We start from the raw sequence: 19,844 nt of genomic DNA on the forward strand, positions 1-19,844 counted from the left end.
TTACTGTATTTTCCTACCTTTGTATTTATAGTATAGTATATATTAATTAGAACATTTTTGGTACAGGTTTTTAAGTCCGTTACACATGTACCAAACAGGTACAGTGCTGTTTCAAATATTGCATATGTAAAACCTTATCTAAAATGCATTGTTTCTATGCAGTTGAGGGGAAAATTGTTTAATAGAGACATATTTTTCATATCATTTTTATCATAACTTTTAAATAACCTTTGTCTTTGTCATGATAACTGTATATGATTTTAATAGTTTGTTGCAAGATACTAGTATTCATCTTTAAGTGCAATCTAATGGCTTAACTTAATTGAGAAGTCAGGTGTGACAACAGAGTGAGAATCCACATGCAGCTTTATTTAACAGAGAATGGTCAGGCAGGCAACGGTCAACAGGTACAAACAGTAGCATGAAGGTAATTTAGAAGCATAATCAAGTCTCAAAGGTCGGTACAGACGGCAATAACATAAACGAGGAGACAAGGCTAGGGTCAAGAAACAAGAAAAAAAAACAAGACACAGAATGCTTTGTAATGTTAGACAAGACTCAGCCGTGTGTGAGGGTATGTGAGCAGTGTATATTGTGTCTTTGATCAGCTTTTAGCTGTGTGTAACTATTGATGATTCGGAAACAGGTGTGTGTGTAAGGTGTATGACGTGATTTGTAGTTCATAAAGTGACAGAATTGTAGTCTGGGTGATGGTGCATGTTTATCAGCCATCTGCAAGCCTGGATCACTGGTGATTGTGACAGCAAGTTAGTTCAATAAGGCAAGTCATTGGACAACAGTGGTTTGTTCTATTGCCAATTGAAAAAAAAAATGTTGGGCTAATAATATTAAGAACTTAGATTTTATTCAGCCAAACTAAAAGAAATAAAACTTTATCCAAAAGAAAAATGATTGTTTAACTCTGTTAGACATATTTAATAGCTGTAAAACCATTTTTATATATTAGAAAAAAAACTGTTTAGAATATTTATAATTACATATAATATTGTATTATAATTAAAATTATAGGAGGGGTAAACATTTGCCTTTAACTATGTCTTCAGATTATCTAAGCCATTTATTGTCCACAGATCTGCAAGAGAAAGGAAAAGAGATATTTCTCTAAATATCTGCCTATATATTTATTTTAAAAATAGCTAACCCATTAGTGATGTCTTAAACAAGTAACTTCTGTGTTAGAGTCATGAAACTAGTAATGAAAGCCATTGTGTAAATTATTCTATTTTTATTAAATTGTAATATTAAGTATTAAATCATGATCAAAAATGATAATACATTTTAACAGATTAATAGTTAATAATTGGCTCTGTCATGTAGTTCACAGGATTAGCTGAAATTGTGTTTTGATTATGTGTATTTGATTATTCCTCATTTTTAGAAGAAATTAGTAACTAAAATAAAACACAACCACAATTAATTTTGACCTACTTTTACACCACTACTATTTACCAGTCTGTCTATCTGCTTTGACGTACTGTAACATTGTTTTTTTTTCACCAGGAAAGCTCTTTGCAGGCTCAGTCAAACGTCACTTTCCTGTCCCTGTTGAAAGAGCCGTGTGAGGAGCTTGCTCAGCTTAAACCTTGTGAGATTGCACCCAAACTCGCTCACATCCTCAACCTCATTCGTGTGATATGGGTCAACTCCAGCTACTTCAACACCCGTGACAGGATCACAGCTCTGTTACGCAAGGTACCTCACTTTACCAGAACTAGAAGCATTCAGGCACACTACTGCAGTATTATGTTTGTTTAGAAAGACTCATTCTTCTATTTTCATTGACAGAGCAAACGTAGTGTAGACTCTTTTGTTAAGCTGTTGTTAAATATCTCATGGTTGCTGGTGTGATAGTGCTAAAACATTACGTTATGCATGATATGTAATCCTTTCATTTAGTATGGTTGCATCGTATGCACATTCTACGAATGCAAATCCCCTCTGTGGAATGATTGAGTAAAGCAGTACATTATATGATAGGATATCTCTTTATAACATCATATGAGTGAATTGATTTTCGATGCTCCGGCAATGAAGATTGATCCTCTACACCTTTTTATTGTTATGCATCACCCTTTGTCTAGGCTCACAGATCAATCACTTCATGCATAATTTTGTATGAATCAGCTAAGCTCTCGCTCTCAGAGGTTTTCCCCCAGCACAGATCTGTATAGTCGTCCTCGTACCTGCTGTCTGGATCCCACAGCCCCTCCTCTGCTACCAGCACATCAAAGTTTGGATTGCTTTGGGCTCCATCACAAAGATAAGCCATCAGCCACAGTCGTGTAGCACATGTAACACGTGTTCTCCAGATCAGAGGAGCGGGGTCTTGCGTCTCTACGCCACCAGCTCGCATCGCTTCACTTGCTTTCATTTCCATCCCTGGCTTCTTGAGAGCATCAGGGAAACCGTTTAACCTTCTGTAATTACGCTCTGACCCTTCCTCTGCAGGAATCACATGGCACCACTGCCACTTTGTTTCTCTCTCTTTTTTTTGTGTTTCATTTTTCTTTTTTTCCCACTCTCTTTAATTCTCTTCTTTGAAAACACATCAAGGCAAATCGGACTGCTACAAAAACATTTGGTCTAATTGTTTCCTGAGGGGTGAGAATTATTGTGTGCACTTGCTGAAATGCCCACATTGAATGAGCAGTTGTTTTTCCAGACGGCCATTTATATTCTCTGAGGTCATATTTGCACCTTTGACCTGCGAATGTTTAATGAGTTCAAGTCTGGACAATCATTTTTCTTCTCTTTTGTTTCTCTTTTTTTTTTCAAACTTACCGAGAGTTCACCCAGAGAAGGTTTGATATCATTAGGCACTTTTCCAGTGCACGGTACAACGTGCTTTGATTTAGAACATCTCACTTTTGCAGGCTTTTTCACTGCACTTTATTCAGTACCAAGTATCTGGTACTTTTAGTACCACCTCAGATGAGGCTACTATCAAGCCTTACCATAACCAAAAATTGGTCAGAGTAAATCGCCAATACCAGCGACACTACCGGTGTCAATGGGTTTGCGACATCAGACCCCAAACCAGCTATATTTAAATAGTCATCAGCAGCCGCCGCTCAAAGCACCATTCCACCTGTAGCATCTATTGCCTCTGTGTTGTGGGTTAGTTTTTGGCATGCATTTGTTTATGTTGCATTTACAATGATGTTTAATGGCAGTGGAAATGGCGCAGCTATAGCCATAATCCCACCCACCCACCTACTTTAAGCCGTACTAAACTGTAGTGGAAATGCAAACCGAGTTCAGCAAAACCAAACCGAAGTAGGCAGCTATTTACTCACCAAAAATTTTTGTCAGGTTTACTGTATATTTTACAGCTTGTAACATTATATTTCATTAAGTGATGTAATGTTAATTTAGCAATCTAGTTGTACCAAATTCTGCATTTTACCTTAACTCCTAACCAGGGCTTGACATTAATACCCGCCAGCCCACCCAAATGTGGGTAGATTTCAGCTGTGGTGGGTTAGGCAGCCCTCCCACTAGCCACTTTGGCTGGTTAAAAATAATTTTTAAATTGCTAGTGCTGGCTATAGAATAACTGTTTTCGGAGCAAAAGATAGCAGGTAAATACCAAATGAGATGATCAGGCGCTCAGTGAGACACAGGACACAGATTATCTATTGTGACAGACTATTGTGCTTATGTTTAGATACATTAGGATATTTTTTTATGTAAATTGTTTTAGGAATATTTTTGTTGGATAAAAAGTGTATGTACACAGCTATATTTAGCTTACTTTAACACATTAGTTAAAATTTGTGGCAAGGAATTTATTGATTTGGTGTGGCCAGAGAAGAAACTTGGCAAATCTTTAGTGTCGAGCCCGAAAAGTCATGTGAAATAAACTATTCATAAAAATAAAATGAGGTGAGGGGGCTTGTAGAAACAACACAAAATCTAAATCAAGTAATTTTAGCTTGCCAAATTCAAAATTATGGATGTAAATTATAATTTGCCAACAACAAAATTGTGGCTAGTGAAATGGTGAGTGGCTAGTAACGTTGTAAAACAATTCAATTCAATTCAGCTTTATTTGTATAGTGCTTTTACAATGTAGATTGTGTCAAAGCAGCTTCACATAAATGGTCATAGTAACTGGAACAGTGTAGTTCAGTTTTTAGTGTTTAAGTTCAGTTCAGTTCAGTTTAGCTCAGTTCAGTGTAATTTAAAATCATTACTGAGAGTTCAAACACTGAAGAGCAAATTCATCGATGCGTTACTCAACCAATCCTGAACCATGCGAGCCAGTGGGGACAGTGGAGAGGGAAAAAAAACTTCACCTGATAGGAGAGTGAAGAAAAAAAACCTTAAGAGAACCAGACTCAGTTCGGCACGACCATTTGAATTTCTCCGCTGGCCAAAAGTCTTGTGCAGAGCTTCAGTCACCGCGGTGGAGGCTGGAAGATGGCCTCAGCGAAGACTCGTCTGTCACTGGAGCGTCGCTGGAATCAGACTCATGTTCTCCACTCCCCCATGACCATCAGCGCAGCAGCAGCTCAGGATATGGAAACCTTGGGATCATCTTGGCGCTGGTCTTGGATCCAATCAGTGACTCTGCATAATCTGAGGACCTCGGGATGAGTATCCCCAGGTGAAAATAGAGAATAAAGAGAATAATTAGCGTAGCTGCTGTTCATAGTGTATATAAGCTAGATGCAGAAGCCTGTGTGGAACCGCTAGGTGATGCATTGAGTGTATGCTTTACTAAACAGATAGGTCTTTAATCTAGTTTTGAACTGGGAGAGTGTGTCTGAGCCTAGGACTTTATCAGGAAGGCTATTCCAGAGTGTAGGAGCCATGAAAGAGAAGGCTCGACCTCCTTTACTCGATTTTGCTATTCTAGGTACTACCAGAAGCCCTGAGTTTTGAGATCTTAAAGAGCGAGTTGGATTGTAGCGAGAAAGAAGGTTGGTTAGATAAACAGGAGCTAGATTATTTAGAGCTTTATAGGTGAGAAGTAATATTTTAAATTCAATATGAAACTTAACAGGCAGCCAGCGTAAGGAGGATAAAATTGGGGTTATATGATCATATTTTCTAGACCTGGTAAGAACTCTGGCTGCTGCATTTTGTACTAATTGAAGTTTGTTAATAGAGGATGCTGGGCAGCCAGCAAATAGAGCATTACAGTAATCCAGCCTAGAATTCATAACAGCATGGACTAGCTTTTTTGCATCTGAGATGGATAGCATATTTCGTAATTTAGCGATATTTCTCAGATGAAAGAAGGCAGTTTTTGTGACATGGGATATATGGTTTTCAAAAGTTAGATTGCTGTCTAATATGACACCCAGATCTTTTATAGTAAAGCTAAAGCTAACTTTGTATCCCTCTAATTGTAGATTGAGTTGCGAGATCTGCTGTGTACAAGATTTTGGCCCTATAAGTAATAATTCTGTTTTGTTGGAGTTTAAGAGAAGAAAATTGTTGGTCATCCAGTCTTTAATGTCTTTGATACACTTAGTTAGTTTAGACAGTTGAGATGTCTCGTCAGGTTTAGTTGAAATATATAATTGAGTATCATCTGCATAGCAGTGAAAGCTGATCCCATGTCTTCTAATAATGTCTCCCAGAGGTAGCATGTAAATTGTAAACAGTAAAGGGCCTAAAACTGATCCTTAAGGCACCCAATATTTTACTGGGCTGACTTGTGAAGGCTGTCCATTAATATTCACAAACTTGTAACGGTCAGTTAAGTATGACTTAAACCATTGTAGAGCCTGTCCCTGGACACCTGTAGACTTTAAGCGATTTATGAGGATAGCCACAGTGGCTGGTGATCAAAAAAGTTAATGCCAAGCCCTTCTAACTATACCATAATAAAAGAAAGTTGCACAGTAGAAAGGCGCAGGATTAATGAAAATCATTTAATAAAAAATAAAACCTTTCATCTATAAACAACCTTGTGTATTTTGAAAATGCTTAATGCATATCGATTAATACATTTTAGGAAATTTCCTTTCTTTTTTAGCATACTAGTACTGTGTCCTTTGGCTTAATCCCTTATTTATCAGGGGTTGCCACAGTGAAATGAACCGCCAACAATTCCAGCATATGTTTAACCCAGCGTATGCCCTTCCAGCCACAACCCAGTACTGGGATAGTGAATTCACAGTGTTAAAATTGGCATCATTAAATATTACACTTTTAGTTTTAAACCATTAACACCTCTTCACTCTATCTAGTAATATAAAGTAACTTGTATGTTTTAACCGTAAAATTTACTGTATTAAAAATTGACATACATTGTACAGTTTGCTGCATCGTAAAAACAAAAAACAAAACAAAAAAAAATCAGGTACTATTTTATTTACTATTAATATCTTGATTAACAAATTGTCTGGAGTAAAAAAAATACAGTAAAAAAAATTATATTCATAAAATAATAAATTCAAATCTTCATAATGCTTTATTTAGTCTTTCACAGAAGAAAAAGAGTTATACATGTTTGGTATTGCTTAAGGGTGAGTTAGAGTAAATAAATAAACATCAAATGACATATCCGGAGACCTTATTTTAGACTGTCAGAAGCATACTCCTGTTCAGACACAACACTGTAATTCTTTATGCACTCTTACCCAGGCCGAATGCCTGTTCAGTTCAGTTCAGTCAAGTGAGCACTCTGCACCTTGTCAAATACACAACTGTCTGAACTGAAAAGATCTATTGTGTTAGGTCAGTGCTTGTGCAACGAAAATGGCTCAGGTTATGCTGTAATGATTTTTGTAGTGAAAGAAAATTCTCGTTTCGCTAGTTTATATGCGTTTTTTTCAGCTGGAAAATTGAATTTCTATTTGCATGAGTGAAAGATTCCACTGACTGATATAGGCCTCTCTGTGGAGATTTTCATGTTGTTATTGTTTTTCCATGAAATAACGTTGCCATTTTTCTCATGGTGGTTCCACCGTGCCATGAATGCACTGTACATTTAAATCACCCGCTAAGCTCCATTAATACTCACTGACTTGGATCTTGTACCTGGTTCACAGATTTGGCCCACATTCTTATAAGACTGATGGGGGATCAACTTCCCCTGACCAAATTTAAAAAACAAAACATTTTAGAAGTAATTGAGGAAACTGTTCTAAAATCAGTGAAACTGTGATTTCTATCAACACTCAGATACAAATACATCTAAATGATCTGTAAAGTCCACCCAGCTCTCTGTTGTCATTGGCTGTGTGCAGTAGCGTGCTAGCAGTGCTGTGTTTAATGAAGGTGAAATGGGCCCTAGTATTTGCAGACTTTTGAGGGTTTCTCTCCCTCCAAGACATAAAATAACACAAGAAACCTGATTATTTCAGCAGGGAAGCATTTTATTGTGCTTGCAGTGAGGAAGGAGAGAAAGAGCAGAGGTAGAGAGAAAATACATGGAGCAGAAGTTGCTTTCTTGATTCGGTTTCCAGTCAGAGGTTTCCAGCTAATAATTTTCAATCAAAAGCATTTGAGTCACGATGTGTGTGTGTGTTTGTTTGTGTATGTATTTGTATGTGTGCGTCACATCCACCTTTCCTTGTCTCTCCCTCAGGGTTTCAGCATTTCTTTTATTTGCTTTTGGTTTGTTTTCCCCCCGTCCTATTTCTCTGAGCTGGTAAAGCCTACATTGGCTTTAATATCATTTTCCAATCAGCCAGCGCTAGAGGCCATAGAGTTCGGACTCTGGTTTGCTGTTTTGTTTCAAAGCAAGAGAAAAAAAAGCATGGGTAAAGAAAGAGTTCATGTACTGTACTAGGGCCATAACCACCATAGACATTGAGGGGGACAAGTTCCCGCCATTAATAAGAAATTGCTATGCTCTGCCCCACTTTATCTGACATTCTTGTACTGCTCTGCTGCACTCTGTTATGCAGCGCTCTATTGTTAGGACCTACAAAAAATCTAAAAGTTACATGTTTTATGCCGGTCTGACTTAATGTCTAAATGAAAGTTGTGATTGAGGTGGCTAATCCAATTCAAGTAATCACTGTTAATGGGTTACAGAAGCAAAGTAAAAAAAATCCAGCACAACTTGTCAGTTTAACCCTCTGTGGTTTGAGGAGGTTTTGGGGCACTTGAGAGGTTTTCATATTTCTTAATGTTTGTGCCTTTCTTACACTCCTATGATAATGCCTAAAGTCTGATGACTCTGTATTCTGTAATATGTAAGCAGCACAAAAAGTATTTGTAAATTAATATTTTTTGTGGAAACTCATTCACATTAAACAATATATGGATTAATGTTTGTGAGACACTTTTTTATTTGGAGGCTATACTGTATGAAATGGAGCATTTTCTATATTTTCATGCACCTATTTTTATGCACATTTTGGATATGCACTTAATAACCAGTTGATGGAAACACCAAGATGGGCATAAAAACATATGCGCATAAAAAAGTAGGATAAACTTTTTATTCGATAAGAAAAGATGTGCATAAACTGCGATGGAAACACTTTTGCCGAACAAATTCCAGTATGTGCATTAAAGTCATGGGATTTGTTAAAAAGAGGTCATGTGATGATAAAAATGTGTGTGAGAGGACTGAGCACCCTGTAAAATATCTGAAATGTTGTTTTGGTCATTCTGAAATGCCATGACCATTTTAGTAGTAGTGTTATCATATTATTAATAACCTGAAGAAACAAGAGCGTTTGTGCTCTGCGTCTGACGCCTTCAAACGCCACCGCACGTTCATTTCATGTCAGGATTGCCTTCTGAGGCGCAAGTCATTTATTAAATAAAGAAAGATTGACGCAGCTTCTCCTACCGCAGCAAATTCTGTTTTAATTCTGATATTTGGCACCAGATAATTAGGAAGTGACAATTTTGTTCGATTTGACTCGTTGTATGGAAACGCTGCTTTATTTGCTCGTCTTTTATGCGATAATGCAGTTTTGTTCCTAAAGTTAATTCGCATTTTTGGATGGAAGCATAGCTAGTGTCATGAATACTGTTGCTGATTCTCACCTTGAGAAAACGATGACCCTAATATGTCTATCATTGTGGAATGTGACTGATGGAGGTATACTAAATAAGATGAAGTAGTAGAGAACTGGTTTCTTTGTTAATTTACAACATAGTCCATGCTGAACATTTGTGCCATTTCTCAACACTGTAGACTCAACAGATTCTGCTTGCCATTTTAGCTTGTTTTAATATCAACTAAAGAAGAAAGTTTCCAGACAGCAGTACTCAGATTCAGCATATGCTAATGTAGATTTTTTTTTTTTTTTTTTTTTTTTTTGTGATCTTTGGCAATTGCCAGTTAACAGTTACAGTCATTTTACTTGATGGCCCTCTTTGAAACACCTCTTAGGCAGTATGCTTGACATTTTCTCCCAAAAATGACAGCGACCTCTTTGTTTACAAGTTTGTGTGCATTCAAGTAGTTGCTGTCATGTAATGTGTGTTTGGCAGGACAGACTGTACCTTGCATTTGTTTTATACAGATTACAAAAGCAGAAAACATTTGTTTCCAAGTGTGGTTAGATAGTTTCAAGATAGATTTCAAGCTTTGTGTAAATATATTTCTCACGCCTGTGAAGCAAGTATTCGATGAGATTTCAGTGCATTTGCTTACGCCAGAGGGTTTATAACAACTATAGAAACTGACGTTAACACGTACATCTTGTCTGATTGCCACCCCCAGAGAATTGTCAGTCTAAAGCAGGGGTTCTCAAACTCAGTCCTGAAGGGCCAGTGTCCTGCAACGTTCCATACAATCAGACACACTCGGGGTAGCTAATCAAGCTCTTACTAGGCTTTCTAGAAACATTCTTGCAGGTGTGTTGAGGCAAGTTGGAGCTAAATCTGCAGGACACCACCCCTCTAGAACCCATCTACTTTGAGAACTCCTGGTATGCAGTGATTTATGATTGGTTATTTACTTTAGAGAGCACGACTTAATTCGCCATATAGACCATTTTACATTTCCCCAAACTATACAAGTGACATGTCTTTCTGTAGTCATTGCTAATAGAAATACTGCCCAGTTTATGTGTTTTCTAAAATGTTTATTGTCACACATTACATGAAAAAAAATGGTGTATTATAAGTATAAGTTTGATGTGTCAAATGACCCTCTTCCTATTGAAAAAACTAAAGTTGGATCCATGATGGCCGACTTCAATGTGGTCACCATGGTCACCACCCATCTTAAAAAAAGTGTTCTCTCACATATACTAATGCGCCACAAACAGATGTTAATATCACCAACCACTCCCATTTTATTAGGTGTATCCATATGAATGGCCCACCCTGTAGTATAAGTAATGGAAATTTGAATGAAATGTGGACATACTTCGTCATACCAGTGTTGTCACTTCCTTTAACAAATCCTCCTCTACAGCCTCATGGGATACTAAAGTAACCTTGGATGTACACTTTAAAAGTAGTTAGTCATCCTGGTACTTTTCATCAACTGTTTTTCAATTGCTGTTTAATAGGGATATACAGTATGCGATTTCATATGTGAGGCAATGTCAAATGAATGAAGCCTTTATAATAATAATTCTTAATGTGCTGGATTTCCGAGACTGATGTAGTCATTGTTATTGCATACATGAGATTCACAGCTCTATAAGCTGTCTGCTTCCCACTGTCTGTTCCCTGATATTAAACACCATCTGTCGGGTTTCCTACAGCTCAGTGCCTGTCATCTATTCTTACCTCCTACGTCCACCTAACCCTACTTTCAGCTCCCCAAAGAAAAATGACACCTCATTTTTTCCCCCGGCACCAAAGTTAAGACACGCTTCTCTGCTGATTTTCAAGAGCTTCTGTGACAGAAATGGAAGAAACGTCTTTGATTGAACAAGGCCTCAGAAATCTCTTGAGACGCAGGCGTTGGGATATGTGTTGTCTTCATTTACAGAAGGTTCTTTTTTTTCTCTCTGTAAAGAGAGGAATGAAAAAAATATATTATGAACTCATAAGCTGTTTAATTCTGTGGCTCTCTTAACCTTTTGCTTAAATGAGAATTTTGAATCATTTACATATCAATTTAATTTCCTCTTGTTTTGTGCCTCGTTCATTAAAACAGGAATTTGCCTGGCACTGTAATCAGGGTGTAGTACACATTATTGCAGAATAGTGCAGGCACACAAAAGTACACACATGCTCACACACACACACACACACACACACACACACACACACACACACACACACACACACACACACACACACACACACACACACACACACAAACACACACACACACTTTTTCTCTCTCATTTTTTCCACATACACACAGATATACACATGTGCTTTTTATTTTATTTTTATTTTTTACTCTGCTTTCTCTCTCTCTCTCGCTCTGTCTCTCTCTCACATACACACACACACACTAATTTCAGTGCTGTATGGGGGTTCTCAAACTAAAATGAATGGGAATCTGTCGTTTCACATCCTCCACAATATACATCATCTGCAATAATTACACTTTCTTCTGCTCTTTTCCTTTTTGCCCTCTTTGTTACCTTTTTTTTTTGCTCGTTTCTATACAGAGACCTCTGTTTTTGCAAGGCGTAAAGGTCTGAGTGACATCAAGCACAAAAGCCAGGGTTTTTACACAAGCAAATCCTGTCTGATTTGTAGAAAGTCTGTACTCAGGGTTAATCTACACCTGAATGCAGAGCACATTACGGCACACACCTGTCTGTGCTTGCTTTAGTACAGTCAATGCGGCTCTCTCATCAAACATTCATGTGCAAATCCTCAGTTATGAAACCGAACATCCTGACATGGACTACAGACACAAAGACATATTCATGCAGGGATCACTTGGTCTTTCTTTTATTTAACAGTAGTTTTTTTTAATATAATTTTTTTTTTTTTTGCAGATAAGCAATGAGATCATCCGTCTGTGCTGTCGAGAGATCTCGCTGAACAGGATCTTCCAGGGTTACGCGGTCTCTAGCAAACAGATTCTGAATGACTGTATTCAGTGCTGCCTGGCCTGGAAAGAGCTGTACCTGCACACCTCACAGCTCCACCACAAGTACTGTAGTCCTCAATCTTCATTTCTCTCTCTCTCTCTTTCTCCCCCCCCCCCCCCCCCCCCCCAACCCCCCCTCTATCTTTTGAGTTCTGTTTTGATCCTTACAGCACAGGAACTTAATACCGCTGTGTGATTGCACTGTATTACGGCAGCAGCCATCCACTTTATACGGCATAACTCCGGTTAGTGGTGACATATGGAGTGCTGTATCATTTCAAAAATAATTAAGCAGATTTATCTCTGCAAACACTCTGTTGGGTGCCACACTGTTCCATATCAGCATTGCCAGTACTGCGCACCACTGTTAGTACTAGTATTACTGCAACTGCTAAACCTGGAATTATCTTTGCAGCTGTCATTTATTTTTTTTACAGTTACTGCTAACAATATCTTTACATTTATCTCTGCTGCAATATTTTTCTAAACATGGATATTAATAATTGTTTTCTTTAAAGGTCCTGTGCAATTAAAATTATGTTTTTACACTACCTCATGACGCCTTTTGGGAACAACAAATAATAACTTGGCTTTTTAGTCGACTAGTTTATCATTTGGTATCAGAAGTAACTTATGCGAATGACAAAGGCCTCTAAATTACGCTTATTTTACTAAAATAAAATATTATTATGCCTTGGTTTTGAATTATTTATTAGGACAGTAAGGTCTGACTTTGCTTAGACAAGTCCAAGTTTTAGGAACAACAAATAATGACCTCTAGTTGATCACTTAAAAGGAATAATGTGCAGTATAGTATATAAAGTCAAGGTGCAGTGGAAAAAGATTAAAAATTGAGTATGACTCTTATGAGCTTGGACTATTCATCTCTGCAATGACTCAAATAACTTATTAATAAAGTGATCTGGAATGGAAAAAAAAGTGTTCTTGCAGGACTCCCAGAGTTTATCAAGATTCTTTGGATTCACCTTCAATGCCCTCTTAATCTTCCCCCAAGCATGCTCAGATGTTCATGTCTTGTGACTGGGCTGGCCAATCCTGGAGCTCCTTGACCTTATTTGCTTTCAAGAACTTTGATGTGGAGGCTGAAGTATGAGAAGTGCTATCCTGCTGAAGAAGTTGCTCTCTGCTGTGTTTTGTAATGTAATGGGCAGCACAAATGTCTTGATACTTGTTGATGTTGCCATCCACTCAGCAGATCTCTCATGACAGCCCCCATACTGAATGTAACCCCAAACCACGATTTTTTCCTTCACCAAACTTGTCGGATTTTTGTGAGAATCTTGGGTCCATGCGGGTTCCAGTTGGTCTGCTTCAGTAAAACAAAAAGTAAACTTTCAACATCCAAGATGTCAAATTTTACTGACTCTACTTCAAAAGTAAAACTTACAAGTGTGGCACAAATCCATAACCTAGCTTGTATAGCTGAAAGAATGCTGCTCTGTTACGTGTATATTACGTGACAGAGCTTACCTATTCCCTCTTCTCTATCTAGAAGAATACACAGATACGATGTCCACACTCCAGTTCTCAAAAGGGTTTGAAACAAAAATGTTTCAGTATTACAATGCAAACAAAGCACACCAACAAAAGTTAATCAAACAGTGGTAGATCAAAGCAAAATGGGAAGAAACACACGCACAAAACAATAGTCAAACACAGCTCAAGTTCACACGAAATGCCAGCTATCCTGAACTGATGCTGCGTTTTTACTTATATAGTGTCCCACCGCCCTGGAGCTCAACGATTGGGGCTTTTCTCAATTGCGTCATCGCACATCAGTCTGTGTCCCAAATGATTGACATCCAACACAGCCAACCCGTGTATCTTAAAATCACAAAACCAAAACAACAGTCCCCAAACTGTATAACGTCATATAGACGTAACAATGTATTTCAAAATGCAATGCACACATTTGTAAGGTAATTCATGTGCACAAAATGTCAAATTATACAATATTTGCATATAGTAGTTGAGCAACTAATACGATTAATATTCACAAAATATGATTGACAAATGCACAACCACATTTAAATCAACAACATGTGAAATCTGTTACATTTATTTGATTCAAATGCAGGAAAACTATATAATATCTATATTATTTTCTATATACATATATTTTAAAATACAATGAGTGTATATATTGTATATGTTCACAGCAATGGGGAAAAAATAAGAAACCAAATGAAAAATTCTGTTGCATTTTATAGTTATAGTTAACTTGAGTAAAACACAATTTTTATTTTATTCTGTAAACTGCAGATAACATTTCTTTCGAATTTAAAATAAAAATCATGTAATTCAGAGCATTTTGTGCATAAAATAAATGTTTTTAAAACAACCGCATCTTCAGCACGTATAAGGAGGATTGTGCATAGAACGGAAAGGGTTGTAATGAAGCATGTTTGGCTCTAGACATAAATAATAAAGTATATTGCAGCAAAAAATCATTTCCATAAACGACCCTGAGTGCATGTGTGGTGTGTACCGCTGCATTGTTTTGACATGCTGCGCACTCTAAACTGTAGAAACAGTAAAATGGTGTTATGTTGTCAGTATATCTTGCAGTATAGTTGGAAACAAGACCATGACAATGTCTAGAACCAGACCATGATCCGCTAGTTGACGAACGGTATGCATGTATTAGAGTAACAGATAGTTGTTAAAGCTATCAAAATGTAAATATATTGGGGTAGAAATAGTATCACATCACTACTTCTTTGTACCCTTATACTGTAATACAGCTGTCTTTGATATGACACTACTGCTAATACAAACTGTTGCAGAGGTTTGCTTTGCTAATGCCATTTGCTACTTTAGCATTGTTAATATAATTTTCCTTATATTATCCTTGATAATATGTTGCTGCCACAGTTACGAAAAGAGCAACCACAGCCTTTGTTCTAGCAGTACTTTGGCTTCTTTCACATTCAGCTAAATGTTTCTGACTCAGCGGCACTCAGATAGAATTCATTTTTCAGTGCCTGGTCTACCTCTCTCTATACACAGGCTAATACAGAGCACACTTTAAGACTATATTATTTACTGCCCATCCTGCTCTCTATCTTTCAGCTTTATGGTTCTTCCTTTCCCTGTTATTTCCACCATCACTGGCTTCGCTAACCCACCCAGCCATCTCAGCTTCTCCACACAATACCTGCGCTCGCTCCCTCTTTCGTAATGGAAATGATACCGGTGCTAAATGAGAGTGCCAGGGCCGTGCAGTGATTGCAGCCCTCCTGCCAAAAAGAACAGCATTTTACGGTGCGATGACAGAGTTTCTTCTTCAAAGTGATGGCAACTTACCGCCAAATGACAGAGCCTGAACGCGGCAGCATCCATTTGAAAGGAGCTCTCTCAGAGTCATCTCCTGGAGTTTTTATTGCACTTAGGTTTAGGTTGCCGTTGCTTCTTTATGTATGGTGAAATTTTGCAATACTGTTTCATCACGTCACAGCCGAACTCGCTGTCTGCTTCATAGCTTCCTGCCATAAACTATGGCATAACTAGTATGGCTGTGATTTTGAAAGATGTTAACAGTGTGTCAAATGCTGTATTGTTGAAGTTGAATGCAACAGATGCAGTGGGAGGGTTGCTCTGTTGTGCAGGAGAAACATTTATTTCCTAAGCTAGTCTTCCCTACAGGATAAAGCCATTCAGTCATGGCTTTTAAAACAGCAAGAGGCTCCAGAGGTATTTCATGGAAAATAATGTGCGGTCAGGCAAACACGGCACAGTGTTCTTAGCGGGTTACACCCTAAGGTCTTTCGCTTTCACCCCCAACCCTGCCGTTTTTTGGGATTGTGTCAGATTTGTAGTGTTGTGGGCCTGCTGGTTGTTTATGACTGTTGGCTTCATTTGTTGTGATAAAAGTAGAGAGTTTGTTTAGCCCTGCAGGCACTGAGATCTCCAATCTTTCTTTGAGTAGCTGACCCTTTGCTTCAAATTACAACCAGTATTCAGACAAGACAAGGAACACACTGTTCCACCTCTTTACTGTACAAAAAGTCTTACTGTAGATACAGTAAATCATGCTGAAATACAACCAGAAAAAAATTTAAATAATTTTCTTTTAGCGATGTACTATTTTAAAGTTAAAATTGTGCATCATACATACGTTTATTGGGGCAGCTGTTGCAAAAGAATGGGTCACTATACCTGGTCACATATCATGACTTTCCTTTCCTAAAATAAGCATAAATTGTAAAATCCTATTTCTTTCATGGATAATTATAGTATTGCTCATTTGGACTTGACTTTTTTTAGATTATCACAGATTTTTAGTGCTCATTCGATAATAGATTTTATCAATGGCTTTAAATAGGTTGGACCAAACTACTGGACCAAACTGACCAATAACCAGTTAATCTTTTACAGTAGGTTTATATAATCATGACACTCCAAGTAAATCAGTACTTAGTTATATTACAAAAAGGTTGTGTTGTATGTAATGTTTTTGTTTTTTCTAATACTCTTGATGACCATCTAATCAAAGCAACAAAATATTTGCTGCCTGTCCACAAAAAAAAAAGTCACTAGCATTAGCAAATACTGTAGGTAAGAGCCTTCCATAGCACATTTACTATACATGGATGGTTGTTTTATCTATAACCATTTGTTTAACCCTAATTGATCCAGAGAGTAGTTTCTCTGCTGTACAAGAACAATCCAGTGCATTATTAAAAACTGAAATGATAGTGGGGAAATATCATCTTTAAGGAAAAAATGTGCTCAGCAAAAAGAAAGCAGATTCTAGAAAGATCAGGATCAACAATCACTTAATCATCTGTTGAAAATAAATCATTAAATAACAGTGGAATTAATGTCTATATTTAATTGGGGAAGTAGGAACATTTCCATGTGCACAATGTAAAGGGAACTTAGCGTATTATGAATAAACAGCTTAAAAAACACCTTAAGAACCTTAAGAAAACCCACTATGTTCAGGGTGTCTGCGGGTCTTAAAAAATATTAAAAGTTGATAAATAAATTATGAGAAAATTAAGGCCCTTAAAGGGTATTAAAAAATCATAAATTTTGTTTAAGCATTGTCCAAAGTGTTTGACTCCAAAAAAGGGTAAATATATTTATTTTCTCTCCTAATATTAACAACGGTGTGCTCAATCCACACAATTGGATCGGGCCGGGGCATGTCCAGCCCAGTCACGTAATTTCCAACTAACACGGGAAGGTGGTGTGACGAATATAAAAAAACCATAAAGTGAAACAGAGGACACAATGGGAAAATGTAAGTTTGTGTACTGCTGGTTGGAGAAAGACGAGTTTCGCTGAAAACAACTCCGTAATTTATTCTTTTAAGCTTTCTTTCTTCCGATAGTATCTGAATTCTGTTGCAGGGTTGTACTCCATTGATTTATTTAACTTTAACTGTTAATTAATAACTATTTATTAAGTTTAAGGTTTGATACTGATTAGAACTTGAAGTGGCGATGAGGTCTTAAAATATTCTGAGAAGGTCTTTAAAAAGTCTTAAAAAGGTATTGAAATAACCTTAATAATTCCTGCATATACTCTGATATTATAGTATATATGAAAACACTTTTTTCATAGAGTCCAGATTGAGAATATTTGGGATGGGCTAGAGATGATTTTACAAAGCTAAAACTCCCAACTTCAATACAAGATCTTGGCAAATAATGAATGCAACTCTGGGTAGAAATATATGCTGTGACTTGACAGAAGTATACAGAAATGATGCTACAGGGAAGGCTTTCAGCAATCAAAGTTAAAGGTGGTCCAGCGAATGATTACAGTGCATGACTCTGGCCAGTTTATGTTTGGACCAGTTTTAGTTTGACAATAAAATAGTACTGAAATCAAATCTTTTTTTTTTTTCTGAGGGGGTTAAACTGTATGTCAGACTGATGAACACAGTATCTTGTTTTCTCAAATCAATAACTTTAAATTCTTTTGACTTATTTTAAAAAATTTGCTGGCTAACATGTGACGAACTGAATATAAACTAAGGCCCAATCCTAATTACCCTTTAGGATTGGGCTAGATACCCCGACGAATGAAGATTTTTCAGGACCGCACTTGAAACCAAAGGTTATGAAAATTTCCCAGAATAAACCAGTCACAATGGAAGTAAGGATATCCACAAATTTGTATTTTTTTTGTCATTATTATGAATTTTTACAACAAACAAGCACATGTTTTAATACATTCATAATGGCATTCATGTTTTACCATTATTAAAAAATTGCTAAAATAAAAACGCTTAATTACGCTATCTATAATCCCTTATAATAACTCCTGTGTAGCTATCCCACAACATTCTGACGCTCGATGACACTTGAATACCCTGTCAGGAAAGATTAGTGGCTGGGAATGAGCTTTTTACAGTGTCTGCTATAATGTTAATGTTGTTTTTGGTGTGTTTACATTGATGAATATGGCCACTGTGTAGATATACAGTACAGTTACGATCTTATTGCCACATAATATCATTATGGTAACATGATATCAATGCCTTCAGTGATGTCCTAAAGATAATTACCAAAAAAAAAATAACACATCTGAAATAACTTCAGCAGTTGCGATCGTCTAATCTCATATGAAGCAAGAGATTGTGATAACATATGATGACTTGTGCAGGTGCTGTATTGGCGTTCCATTGTTTAGGAGTACATTTTGAAGCACTTCCCATTAACACTGTTTCATGGGCCAAGGGGAAGGGAAAATGGTAGGGGTACAAAAATAGAATTGAGATTGGACCCAATATTTAGAATTGACAGAAACAAATATACAAAGTGTCATATTGAATAATTAACCTGCACAGTAAATTTTATGTAAATTTCCACAAAGTACTGTAAATTAATATTAGCACACGTTCGATACATCAATAAAGTGGACTATCAACATAACTTCAATTCAATTCATCTTTATTTCTATAGCGCTTTTACAATGTAGATTGTGTCAAAGCAGCTTCACATAGAAGTTCTAATAAAATGAAACTGTGTTAGTCCAGTTTTCAGAGTTGAAGTTCAGTTCAGTTCAGTGTGGTTTAATTTTCACTGCTGTAACTCCAAACACTGAAGAGAAAATCCATCGATACGCAGCTCCACAAGTCCCAAACCAAGCAAGCCAGTTGCGACAATGACAAGAAACAAACTTCACCAACGACAAATGTGAAGGAAAAAAACTTTGAGAGAAACCAGGCTCAGTTGGGCACGACCATTTCTCCTCTGGCCAAACGTCTTGTGCAGAGCTGCAGACTAGGCATCGGAGGCCGGAGAACGCTAGACGTCCGTTGTGGAGAAGCTTGCGCTATTCTTCAGTTTTAAATTTGATTCAAGATAAAAAAAAAACTATTTTCAATACATTTCAAATACGTTGACACAACTAAAAAAGCAGTGAAAACTGTTTGTGTGAAACACAAAAGCAGACATCCTGCGAAATTTATTTTCACTTTTTTTTTCTTAATGACAGTCTAAAACAACAATGGACATTTTAGTTATATATTTTGTAGTTTAACAATAGAATGGTTTGGGACAACAAGGGGGTAAGCAAACAATGAGAAATAAAAATAAATCTGATCCATTCACTGGAATATTTTTACATAATTTTAATACTCTAGTCAATTGTTGATTTTTCACCAAAAACAAGCCTTACTGAAGTGAAAACTGGCAATGTTTCAAGAATATTTGCATTTAATGGAAGCAGCAAAGATATACAGGTACCCATCAAATTGAAGCCATTTGTCATTTCTCTTCTGTAGAGCCTGTTATTTAGTATATTGATATTTACAAGAACTTTCACATTTTTCTCCAGTTTTTTTTTCTCAGTAAAGAAATTGTGTTTACTGAATAGACCAGAGCATTAGGCATCCTATACGTCTGAGAGC

At 37.0% G+C, this 19,844-nt stretch overlaps 2 protein-coding genes across 2 annotated transcripts in view; both read left to right on the plus strand.

Annotated features, from left to right (window-relative positions):
- Positions 1-19,844, plus strand: part of efnb3b (ephrin-B3b) — an 888,832-nt gene that overhangs the window by 387,039 nt on the left and 481,949 nt on the right. The window lies entirely within an intron of this gene.
- The window catches only part of dnah2 (dynein, axonemal, heavy chain 2), a 306,887-nt gene that overhangs the window by 25,027 nt on the left and 262,016 nt on the right, over positions 1-19,844 (plus strand). Inside the window, exons 8-9 of the mRNA XM_009303124.5 lie at positions 1,522-1,713; positions 11,862-12,019. Coding sequence (XP_009301399.2) covers positions 1,522-1,713; positions 11,862-12,019 — 350 coding nt within the window. The remainder of the gene's footprint in view (positions 1-1,521; positions 1,714-11,861; positions 12,020-19,844) is intronic.

The sequence above is a fragment of the Danio rerio genome, chromosome 7 (assembly GCF_049306965.1).
Source record: "Danio rerio strain Tuebingen ecotype United States chromosome 7, GRCz12tu, whole genome shotgun sequence".
NCBI classification, from domain to species: domain Eukaryota; kingdom Metazoa; phylum Chordata; class Actinopteri; order Cypriniformes; family Danionidae; genus Danio; species Danio rerio.